Raw genomic sequence first — 13,158 nt, 5'->3', positions numbered from 1 at the left:
ATGAAAAACTTTCAAATGCAAAAAGTTTAGTGTGAAAAGTGGTACTGATCTTTTTTTTCCTAATAAACCTTTTAATGCTGGGCTGGGTTCACTTACCTGCTTCTGCATTGAGTCTCTTGGAATGTGACAGTTGGACGTGTATGAAGAACTGCCTCACACAAGTTACTTATTTGGAAAAGTGCATTTTAAGTAACTTCTGATAATTGTGGACATTCCTCGATACCTTGTACCTCTTGTTAACTTCGCAGCTGATAGTTGATCTTCAAGATTGCATTGTGGAGTCTGAAACTTAAAATCAGCTTTATACTGTGAGATTAAAACTCACTTGTTCTGTCTTGCATTTTGAATAGATGTACTTTAGGTGATTCTGTAATGTGCATTCATTGGTCATTGGAAACTACTGATTCCTTGAATTATGTAGTACATAAGGATATCACAGCATGATTATGCAATTACATTTTTTTGTTAATATAGTATACTCTGATCTCATCAACATATTTTAAGTATTGGAAGAGTCAAGCTCATTGTGATGAATAAATAAAAATGACTAAATGCTTAGTATTTTTCAACCTATTGATATTTGCATTATTTATGCAAAAGAAATGGGTAAAATTACAGGCAGCTTTGCATAAATCATAGTTTCTGTTGAATCCTCACATTGCACAAACAAAATCCATTTTTCATTTGAAAAGTGAAATTTTACCTTTGGCAATAAATATTTTCAGTTATTTTTAAGTGACTTCATTTCAAAGAAAATGCTTTGATGATAACCATAGCCACTCAAGTAAAAATGGCACTCCATGACCAGGTCAGCCCACTTCTCAGCAAATTGTGTAACAGTCATCACATTTCAGCATGCTGTGGAGCCAGTATTTCCCATCTTATATAGCTGTTTCCATCTTACATAGCTATTAGATACCAAGGATAGAGAGGCATAATAAATTTTTACTGCTTTATCAAGGGTTCACTAGCTTTATTTGGCTTTTATCTGTGTGGGTGGCAGTGAGGATTCAATAAAGATTAGTTTGTTGCTGTCTTGAGGTGCAAAGGTGACTGCAATTTTACCAACCTGTTTTTTTTTTTTTTTTTTCATAGACAGTGCATAGGTCAATAGGTTGAAAAGTAGTGTGTGTCAATAAGAAATAGTTTTGATTTCATAGACCCCTTGACAGGTTCTCTGGGATTCAACAGAATTGCAGCCCTCTTGGGACAAATTTCTATCTTTTGTTGGTTTGTTTCAAATGTAGTCTTATAAATACTAAGATGTACAAATCTGAAATATTTCCTTGGGGGAAGATGGTGGCTGTATGGCCACTGTTACACTAGATTTTGGAAAGCAAGATAAAGTAGAACCTTTAATAATTGTGTCCCCCAGCCACCCCAGTAAATTTCTATACTGGTTTTCCACTTGGGAAAAGCCTAAACTTAAAAGTGAGTTTCATTGTGTGGTGTAGATTTTTTTTGCTTTGTATGGTGTTAGTCTTTTGCTTTATACACAAAAGCGCAGATCTTGCCAGAAGGAATTCAGTTTCATCTTGACCATAATAAAAACTTTCAAATTTAAGAGATGTTTGCCCACTTTGGTTCCAGAGGTCTCATCTAGCCAGTAAAATTGGCCTTGGACCATAGCCTTCCAGTCATATTTTAGAAGTCCTGTTCCCAGCAGGCCTTGGTTATTTGCTCCCAAAGTTCACAGCAGTGATTCACTCCAAGTGTCTATTTCTAAAGTGTGTTTGGGTAGCCAAAAGAGACAGCAACTTTGATTTCTCAAGTCAGTTTTATTTTCCGATGTGTGGTGTGTAGTTGGGTCTTGGTGTCTTTTCATAGGTTTCTCCTCTTCTCCATCCAGTTAATACAGATAATCTAGTCCTTATCAAAAACCCTAGCAAGTTGGTTTTTTTTTTTATTACAAAGTTTATTTTTACATCATTTTGCACATTTTTTTTTTTAAGATTTATTTATGCATACAGAGCTGGGGTACAGGCCAGAGGTGCAGGGGCATTGAGAGGCTTCACCATAGACAATGGGGAGCAGAAAAGGCCTACTGTGAAGTACACTGCTTGAAGGGAGCAGCAGGCAGGTCAGGAGAGGTCTGCTGCGCTCTGTGGATCACCTCTTGAGCGGGGATTGAACTCATGCTGAAGTGGCTTTAGCTTCTTAGTGCTGTTCTTTAACACTGCCACCAGGGAGGGCCCCTAGCAAGATTTTAAACTAAGATGAAGGTTATCAATTTAGAAACAAAATACTGACATAGAAAGCTAAGCTTATCTGAAAGCTTTGTTATTTAATGTGGCAGGTGCTGAAACAACAGTTGTATATTTTAATTACCCCCCCCAAAAAAAACCCTCAGGGAATTTGAGGAATCTAAGGAACAAATACATCTAAGCTTCTACATCATTTGGTTATTGACCTCAGTAAAGTTTATAACCTGGAGTTATTTCTTACTCAATATAGAAATATACCAAGAGCTTCAATATAGATAAAAGATATGTTGGGCTTTTATATTTTGAACGATGATTCTGTCTATCCCCCTGCAGTTTCTTCTAGCCAGGCTTCAAATGACTTAATAGCCGGAAAATAAAGTATCAGTTCTGTGATAGTAGCAACACATTTCAGTCAGAAATTTGAGCTTCACTAGTTTCTACTTCAAAGTAAACTACCTAAAATGTTTGATGGGATTGAGACCTAGTATATATTATTTTGACATCATACACCAAAGTTTTGTTTACAGACATCATTAGTCATCTAGAAAATGTTTTTTAAAGCCTTTGAAAATGCACAATTGAACCAGAACTTCAATATGTAGTCTTTGAGATAAAACTATTCAGCTGGTTACTGAAATTAACCTAAAGGTGTTCATTAAATTCCTTTGCTGTCAGACTTCATAAATTTGCCAGTCAAATGAAGGTGAAGTAGTATTTAATGTACATTTCTGATCCCATGTGGGGTAAGCATCTTTTTCTAGATTTTGTGAATTTCTTCTTCCCTGAATTATCTTTTTGCCCATTTCATTTGAGTTTGCCTCATCGTATTTCATATAGTCTGGATGCTAATCCTTGGTTATATGTGTTACAAAATCTTATCTCTGGGTGATCTTGTTATGTATCAATCTTTTGTGATTTATACTATTTCCTAAGAAATCTCATTTATATATACTTAATTTTGAGGTATAAAATTCATTTTTACTTTGTAGGGGTAACTGGCTTACAACACTGGATATGATTTAGGGGACTAGATACCTCAGAGGTACATTACCACAACACCCCCACCATCAAAGACCCATCGTCCTTTACCTTAGGCCCCTAGATTCCTTCCTTCCTCCCACCTTTTTTTTTTTTCTTTTTTTTTGGTTTTAAAGTGGCCTTCCCACTTCCCATGCATAGGAATTTGGGGGTAATCTATGTTGAATATACTGTTAGAGACAGTATAAAGTCAAAATCTGATCTTTTACCTGTACTGCTGGTTAATTATGCCAAAACTATGCCAGTCCTGCCAAAAAACAATTTTCCATACACATGCGACCCATTTTTAGTTTCTAAGTTCTGTGCTTTTGATGTTTTGTTTCATCGCGTGACTATCACATCATTACTGTAGCCTCATAAATGCTGGCACCTTAAAATAGAAATAGTCTTAATCATATAAATTTTGTTTTGATAAAATTATAGTAATTCACATTTTCTTGAATTCTAACAACCTACACCCAGGTTAGGACTGAATATTGATAGTTCTTCACCCTATCTGTGTTAATCACTGTGTATGTTCCTGTGAAATATACTTACATTTTTAACCACCATGATGCCATGTGGATGTCTGAGCCTGTTCTTACCTGGTAGAGCTGCACTGGAGCCTGAGGCAAAAGGAAAGTTCAGTATGATACCGATTTTTTTGCTTTTGCATTACTTTAATTCTTTGAAATGTTGCACTGAAATATGTATTTAATTTTCTTTTTATCACTCCTTAAGTATCCACAAGCCTCACCTTTATCACCTTAGTCCCAGCTGGTAAAATATATGATTTCAGGGCTGTTGAAGTGACTACCACTAGACCAGTTTCCTGCTTTAAGGCAGATGTTGCCAAACAGGAATAACGCAACATCCTAGAGTCCATTAATATAGTACTGGGGTGGGGGGGTCACTTAAAGAAATGAAGGGAAAGCTGGGTTAAGAAGGGACTCGTGCAGCTGCAAGTTGCTGTTGGCTTTGCTTCATCAGGCAATGAAGAATCTTGTAATACTCTGAAGACAGTGCTGAAACAAGTCAGATCCAAAAGAGTAGCCTTCATTTTAATATTTAGACCTTCAGAATGCCCTCTTTTATATACTTTTGTCTTTGAAATTGAGAAACAACGTAGGACAACTGCATCTTAACATTGGCATTGGCTAGGCAGTGGACAGGCAGGGCTGTCCAGGCTGACCATTGCTGTTCATATTTCAATACTATGGGTTTTGTCTCTTGTTGGAAATATCTGTGTTAATTTTAAATGCTGTTTAAACTCTTCAAAATGATTACATGAAGATTTAATATAGAAACAGTAATTGGACAAAATAGTAATATACAGGACTTTTCAAAAGGGTCTTCCTAGAGTAAGTATAAAATCATAAAACATTTTAGGATTTTTTCTTATGATACACAGAAAGGTAAAATGGTGGAATCTTTGAAATGTATTTCACAATGTAAAAAAAAAATCAAGAGTTGAAATATATATAATGTGTAGAGAGATAGGTATAAAATATGCATCAGAATAGTACATATTAATTTAAGACAGTTGCTTTTTCAGAAGCACTGAATAGTGTGAGAGTTTAATTTCTCCCAAACTCATATTTCAAGTGAAATATATTTCAGATGTAGTTGAAGGTCTTTCATTCCTTTCTGGGGTTTTTTATTTTTATTTTTGGATGTTTGAATTTTTGAATAAAGTGAATTAAGAAATTAAGCACAAAAGCACTTCACTAACTGAGTTTTCTTTCAGGAAGAGGACATCAATTTATGGTACAACTATATGCAAAATGCATGACTTTCTCATCAGAATTACACATTACCAATCTGGTGCAAATAGTATAACATGATACTTTATTTCTAAATTATTTTATTATTGTGATTAAACATTTTTCTCATAATTCTGCTAATTGTATGTCTCACTAAAGTTATTCATATGCTATTTATGTTTTTAAGTAACATAATTTTCTTACTGATTTGTGAGAGCTCTATGTATTTAAGAAACATCATTCTGTTAAGTACATCATGAATTATTTTCCAAGTTTACCACTTTATTTTTAATACTGCTAATGCAGTTTTGTTTTAAATGAGGGTACTGTGGGATAGAGCTAAGGGAAAAGTACATCTAACTTACTGGAATTAATTCCTAGAAAACTAAAAAATCAACATATTTCCACCCACCCACCCAAATCATAGTGTGGTACCTAGTAACTTTTTGTTGCTATGCTAGCTTTTTCCAGTAGGCAGCATGAGGATTTTTCTCATTATACTAGGAGTCACTGGAGAAAACAATATTCTGATCTGAACAGTACTGCATAATTCTCCTTGGTCAAAAAGACTATTTTCCTTCCATTTACCCTTTCAAGTCAAACATGGGAGTTGTTTTTGTTTTATATTTTTAAAAATTGAAGTACAATTTACATGTAAGTTGTAAAGACCTGAAGTGTCAGTTTAATACATTTTGAGATTTTTTTACATTTGAGTTTTAGAATTTTATCATTTTCTTTGACAGTTTCAACCTCAAGTTATATATATATGACAATCTTTTCACATTTTGAGTAAGTACTTATATTTTATTCTACAAGTTTAGCCTTTTATGATAAATATTTAATATACATGGGACTTATTTTGACTTACTACAGGGCAAAAATGTAATGAAATATTTCCCCATGGTTTTCCAGTAACTCCTCTCTACCTGCAAATACATAAGACAGTCTTTTCTTGAGCCAATTTACTTGAAAATACCTTGTAGTGTATATACTTGTATATTTTTGTATAACTATGGACATTCTATTTCATTTGTATTGTGAATAAGTTTGTTATCTTGTCAATTTTATTATTTTATTATCTGGTAAGGAAAGTGTTCCCTTATTGTATTTCAACAAAAATTGATTGTTACTTCAATTGAAATTTTAAATAATACTGCAAAGATTTTCCTGTCAAATAAAAATACTGTTATTGTTGAGTTTTTATGTGTATAGTTTAATTTGGCGGGGGGGGGTTGTGTGTCACTGATTTCATTAGCAGAGCTGAGTTCCATTTCAGGAAAATATTGCATCTTTCAATTTATAAGTGTTTTTTAATGCCCTTCCCAGTAAAGTTCTGTAGAATTTTTTTCCATATGGTGTAATCATTTCTTAGTTAATTTTGTTATTTTCTGTTTATTATTCCTGTTATGAATGAACTATCCCATTCCCCAAATATATTTCATACCTTTTCAGCGCACAACAGGCTTATTCACTCACAAAAATATTTTCAATTTCTATCATTTCCACCAGATGGCAGTCTTGGGCACGTCCATTTGTAGACCCGCCGAGCGCTCTGGTGACAAGAAGGCAGTGGCTGGCAGACCCTCCAAGGCCCTAAAAGTACAAGGACGAAAAGTTTTTGTGTAAACCTAACAGCCAAGTGAACCCAAATTTCTGTAACACTAGTATTTATACTGCTATTAACCTGTAATTGTATAGCTCATTAGTAGTCGCAGAGAACTGTCACTGTGCCCTTCAAACTATTTTTTCGCTGTCCTTATAAACACCTGTGATAAACACCTTGGCTTTCTGTCAGTACTTTTGATTTTACCCCAAAGACACTCTGACTGAAGGTATGTTGTATTAATAGGTCAGTATGTTTCCCTTCTCCCAAAAGCACCATTTAAAGCAGAGGTTACCGGATTTCTGAATACTTCTGTAAGATTCTTGCATCATCTTATGTTCTGATTTCTATGATGCCCATATCTCTTCTGACATCTAGTTAAGACAAGGGAAGTAGGTTTGAAACTGGTTTGTTTTACATGAATAAAAAATCTTAATTGCCCATTAAATTAGACAGTTTAGAAGACTTCAAAAACCTTTTAGGAATATAGATGGTAGTGACTTTCTTGGTTAGGCATGGAATCAGCTCAAATATTTCTTACAGGTACTTCTTCCAGTGACCAAGTACTTTCAGACAATACATCACATAAATAAGCTCTTAAACTTTTAATTACAATTCCTTTTGTTAATTTACTTCAATAATCTGGGGGTAGTAAATGACTACAACCATACAGTAACTGTACATTCATGTTTAGTCCTTGAGCACAAAGCAAGAATGCCAAAGTTAATACTTGCTTTGTCAAAGAAAATCGGTGTCACTGTGCTAGGAAGTTACATAGTGAAACTTTGACAGATATAATTTTTAGAGAAAAACCGTGGAAAATTGTCTTTCATGTTTTGATGTGTCTATTTCTATGATGTAGTTATGTGGAATACCATATTTGCTGAGGGTGTTGTATGGATCTTTTTTTCCTGTGTTCTGTTTAATTTCTGAAAGTAAATGTTGCAATGGATGTAACAGGAGTCCATCTACATAGTACTTGTGTACAGAGCTTTCTTGTATACTAAAACATTCTTGGAAGACAACTGAAGTTGGTTAGAATTAGTTTCATGCCACACATTTCCAAAGTTAGGGATATCTATATTATATAAATAAAATGCGCCTGGCTATGTGAAATTATCTTTGAAAAGGAAGGAGTTCCTTTCTAATTGTCCATATTTTTATTTTGTTTTTATATACATTTATTTGTATTTTCTTTATGTAATTTTTAAAGCAATTGAGGTTCTTTCAGGGTGGGGTAGCCTGAATCTAGGGGCTAAGACAGAATGTTCTCTTCGAGTGTAACAGCATGAAAATGTTTCTCTAGTGAAATGCCTTTCACCATCAAAAATGCACATGTCACTTCTGATTGCTTTTACAGGAGGAGAAAAAAGTCAGCCTACATTTTCTAGACTGATTTTTTACCATGCACACAAATATCTATCCATTTGAAAGATAAAAGAGTGGCAAGTAGATCAAACTGAATTACTTGTAGTTTGACTCCCTCCAAGGTTCTGACAACGATTCTAAAGAATTGTCATTTGTGTCTTATTTAAAGGTAGAGTAGTATGTTTTATAACTGGACAGATGTAAAGATATATATTATGAAACCTGAAAATTGGAAAAAACCTAAATGCCAGATGTTCCGCTGGCAGCCTCTGACCTGACTTTCCTGTGACCAGATTTGCTTGTGCCTTTGGGAAGATTCACCTATTTTCTTAGTTGTTTTTTTTTTTTCTCCCTTTCATTTATAGTAACTCCTGGTGCCAAACATTAAAGTACAGCTATTACGATCACTCCTTCCTTCCTCTCTTCTGTTCCCCACTATGTGGATGACTATACAAATGAGGAAGAGGCATGAGTGCCAGGTCTGGAAGGGCTATATAGGTGCCCATTACATTGGTATTGGTAGTGTGGGAAGGTGGATGAAGCAGAGCCTTGAAGAATCAATGTCCAACACAAGGTGTTCATAGTCTGCATGAGGGGACGTTGAGCATCATTGCTTTATGGAGCAGAGAGCTTGATTTGGAGATACAAAGAGAGAAATGAGATTGGAGATCGTGTATAGACCTAGATTGTAGCTTAGTCTTCTAGGCCAACTACTTGGGCTTTGGTCTTTTTATAATGAGAGGTCCTTGACAGCTTTATATCAGTATTTGTAATATGAATGTTTTGAGAAGAGCCATGGCAAGTGGTCTGTTTTTGAAAACACACACACACAAACCATCATAATCATTTTATGTATGTCTTGATGTAGTAAAGCAATTTCTTAAAGCAGGACACTTTTTTTTTAGGGGGGGGGGTCTTCTCTGGACTTGCTTCTATTCCTCTGACATGTTCTCAGAGACCCTGACCCAAACTCCATGCTGAGTATTTCCTAGCCTTCATTTGGACTTTGCCAAGATAGTGAATTAAAGAGAGTGTCTGCTGAACTCCTGGGAGATTTGCACAGCCTTCCCCCAGAATACTGTGTCTGATGTGGAACTGAAGAGTTCGCTCAATTTCCAGGAACCTGATTTTCCTAGTTGTAGATGGGAGACAATGATGTTTGAATTCTAACAATATATTCTTAGATGACGGTAGATTGTGACAATAGTATGTGACTCTGTAATTCAGGTTCTTTTAATTTGTAGCAAGACTTCATGGTTGTACAATGTCAATGATGCTAATAATTACAAGTTTTCTGAACAATTCACTGTGTCTGAATTTGGTTTTCTATTAAGGTAACATTAGTTTACTGTATGTACACAATGGAGCACTACTCTACTACATGAAAGAAAAACCATGCCATTTGTGACAACTTGGATGGAACTTGAGGGGTTCATGCAAAGTGAGTTAAATCAAGAACAGAAAGATAAATACCAAATGCTTTCACGAATATGTGAAATATAAAGAAACAAATGATCAGTATCTCTGAATTTGAAATATTTGTCTTAAGGTAGTTAACGTGGCATTAAGCTATTGGATGATCTTTTTCAATAGCCCTTGGTAAAGGTCAGATATTATGTGTCACTATTTCTTTTGTGATTCTGGGCTTTTTAAAAATAAAGTCTTAAGCATTAGCTTAAAATTGTATATGTAAGTACCCTAAGTTTAAAGCCCTTTATAAATCAGCCCACTATACTGTGGGTTCATTTATATTCACCAATGATGTCACATAAAAAATCTAATTATTCTTCCTTCTGTGTTTGTATGTGGGTATAATGGCTGGAAGATCAACCACCTCATGGAAGGCACAGTACTGAAGTGTGACTATTAATAGCAGTTGTTGGGGTTGGCAGCAGCCACAGAAATTCCTGAGCTGTGATTATCACAAATTTGGGGCTGAGATACATACACACATTTGCCTCTTACCAGGCTGAAACACCCAGCTTAAGGTTGCACCCACTGCTGTAAATGCCTGTTCAATAATCAAATACAAAATTGCTAGAGCTCAATTAACAAAAGCCAAATAATCTGATTTAAAAATGGGAAAAGGACTTGAACAGACATTCCTCTAAAGATGATATGCAAATGGTCACAGCATATGAAAGATGCTCAGTATCACTAATCAATTTTCAACTCAGGACCATAATGAGATGCCACATCTGATACATTTGGATAGATACAGTAGCAGCAACACAGAAAATAGCAAGTTTTGTTGAGGATCTGAAGAAATTAAAACCTTTGTGCAACCATTAAGAAAAAAAAAATCCATGGACTTTTTTTTTTTTAAAAAAAATTAGGATTAGCACTGCCATTTGATCTGCAATCCCACTTCTGGCTATCTATCCACAAGCATCAAAACCTGAGTCGGGGACCCTCCCTGGTGGCACAACAAGTTAAAGTGCAGCATAAAGCTATCAGCAGCCACTGCAGCAAGAGTTTGAGCCCCCACCAGGGAGGTGACCCACATGGCATGGCAGACCTCTCCTGACCCTCCCACTGCTCCCCTCAGCAGTGTAGTTCTGTAGATCTTCCTGTTCTGCTCTCCATTCTGTCTGTGGTGAATTCTCTCACCTCCCTGCATCTCTGGCCCGTACCCCAGTTCTTGTATGCATAAATAAATAAATCTTAAAAAAAAAAAAACCACTCAGGTTCAAAAGAGAGATTTGCACAACCATGTTCATAGAAAGATTATTCACAATGAAAACAACCCATGTGTCTGACACTCCAATGAATGAACAAAATGTGGTAAATACATATGAGGGAAACTTAATCAATCTTAGAAACGAAAGAAATTGGTCATCCTCTATGGTATGGCTGAATCTTGAGGAGATTAGGCTAAGTGAAATAGACCACCACTAAGAGATAAATATTGTGTGATTCCACTTACATGAGGTGTCTAAATAGTTCAGACTCATGGAAACTGAAAGTAGAATGATAGTTACCACGGTCGGGAGAAGCAAAAAAATAGGAGAAATGTTGCTTATTTGAGTTTTAGATTTGCAGGAAGAAAACGTTTTGTAGATTGGCCTTACAACAGTGTGGATATACTTAATAAACTGGTTTGTACACTTTAAAATGCATCGTGATTTATATTTCATACTATACCACAGACTTTAAAATAGCTCAGGGATGAGCTCTTAATTCTTTCACCACAAAACAAAACTACGTGACATATTACAATATATAGATTATCACATATAAAATGGTTAAGATGGTGTATCTTATGTAGGATGTAGGTTATTCAGCAATGAAGTTAGTACATAAAGTGCTGTCATAAAGATATGCATATCACCTCTGAGCTACCTCTCCCAAAGGACACATTTTTGCTTTATTGCTCAACGGGTGCATTCACACTTGGGGCCAAGCTAGGAGCTATGAAGAAGCAGGAGTATCCAGTGTGGAGTGGCTTTGGGGAGGGCCCACATGGGCAGAGTGAGAATGCTTAGCCTCAACTTCACCAAAGAAAACTATGGATGACTAGTAAGTACTAAAGATACTCACCATTAGTCATTAAGGATATACAAACTAAAACCACAAAGAGAGACCACTACATAATACTAGAATTACCAAAGTTAGACTGACTATAGCAAGAGTGGACAAGAATGCAGAAGAACTAGAACACTCATAAACAGGAAGGAAGTTAAAATGGTACTACCACTTTCTAAATTTTTTTTTTTAAATGTTAAACATGTCCATATAACCTAGCCATTTTACCCCAAGAGAAACAATACATCCTCCCAAAACTTATACATAGCTTCATAGCAGTTTTATTTATAATAGTAAATAATTGAAGGGAGGAAACCCAACTGTGAAGTTGTAAACAGGGTCTAGCCATGCAATGGTGTATTTCTCAACAATAAAAAGGAATTAACTGAGAGACTGCTCTATTCCTAATGGAGTCATGAATGTCCCAACACCCAATTTTAAATGTGAGCAAGATGTAGAGCAACAGGAATTCTCTCTCTTGTTGCTAGTGAGAATAAAAAATGGACACAGAGAAAACAAGCTGGTTTCTCTCAAATGTGGCATGTAGGGAAAACAAACACATGAACTAAATTAACCAAAGTAAAATTTTAATAGAATGAAAAATAGTAAAGATCCTTTGAATACCGTCTGACTGTTTCTTATAAAACTAAACATATTTTTACATTATCCAACAATTGCTTTCTTCAGTAAATACCAAAGTGAGTTGAATACATCTGTTTACACAAAAATATACACAAAATTATAGCCTTATACATAAGCTTATAGCTTATTCCAAAACTTGGAAGCAAGCAACTAAGACATCTTTTAGTATGTGGCAAACTGTAGCACATCCAGACAGTGGAATATTATTTAACGATGAAAATGATGAAGTTACAGCATGGAGGAAACTTAAATGCATATTACTAAGTAAAAGAAGAATAATATTATATTATTTCAACTATATAATATTCTGGAAGAGGTAAAACTATAAGGACAGTGGTTGCAAAGTTTAGGGAGGGAGAACTGAATAGGTAAAGCATAGGGAATTTGGGGACAGTGGAACTGTTCCATATGATACTATGTATGTGGATACATGTAAACGTTACCCAGGATACATGACATTAAGCTCTTGTCAAAACCCACAAAACTATACAATACAAAGAGTGAAAGTTACTGTCAACTATAGACATTAGTTAATAATGTAGTGATACTGATTCACCCATTATGTATCATATGTTATTCCATATCCTGTAGCAGGCTAACCAGGGCAGAATCTCATTGTGATGACACCAGTCCAAGAGAGAAGCAGAAATGCACAAACATTTTTTAAGGTCTCTTTTTGTGCCACGTTTGATAATGTTCCATTTTCCAAGTCAAGTCATATCTCATGACCACACTAGGTTCAGTGCATGAAAGCACTAAAAAAAAAAAAAGTTATCCTTAGCATAAATTAATGCAGTTAATCTGTCAGATACCTTAACAATGATTTGATTTCTTAATTGTCAAGAAGCTACTTGCATGTAAAGATTTTTATGCCATGTAACTTTTCTATTTTCTTTTAATATCAGGAATATAATTTAGCTGTTGATTTTATAAGCTCATTTTAGGTCTTTATATCTGAGAGGCAGTAAAGTTTTGTGTGATGTTTATTATATTTTCATGTTCTGTTGACCCTTCTTTTGCTACTTTTTTGTTATAT

At 35.1% G+C, this 13,158-nt stretch overlaps 1 protein-coding gene across 1 annotated transcript in view; it reads left to right on the top strand.

Annotated features, from left to right (window-relative positions):
* Positions 1 to 9,261, top strand: part of PPM1B (protein phosphatase, Mg2+/Mn2+ dependent, 1B) — a 56,120-nt gene extending 46,859 nt beyond the window's left edge. Inside the window, exon 6 of the mRNA XM_012727423.1 lies at positions 6,494 to 9,261. Within this exon, the coding sequence (XP_012582877.1) occupies positions 6,494 to 6,610 (117 nt within the window). The 3' untranslated portion in view covers positions 6,611 to 9,261. The remainder of the gene's footprint in view (positions 1 to 6,493) is intronic.
* Positions 9,262 to 13,158: the final 3,897 nt, after the last annotated feature.

Source organism: Condylura cristata, unplaced genomic scaffold (genome assembly GCF_000260355.1).
Source record: "Condylura cristata isolate star-nosed mole 26May11 unplaced genomic scaffold, ConCri1.0 scaffold00020, whole genome shotgun sequence".
NCBI classification, from domain to species: domain Eukaryota; kingdom Metazoa; phylum Chordata; class Mammalia; order Eulipotyphla; family Talpidae; genus Condylura; species Condylura cristata.
This window is presented reverse-complemented; position numbering and strand designations above follow the sequence as displayed.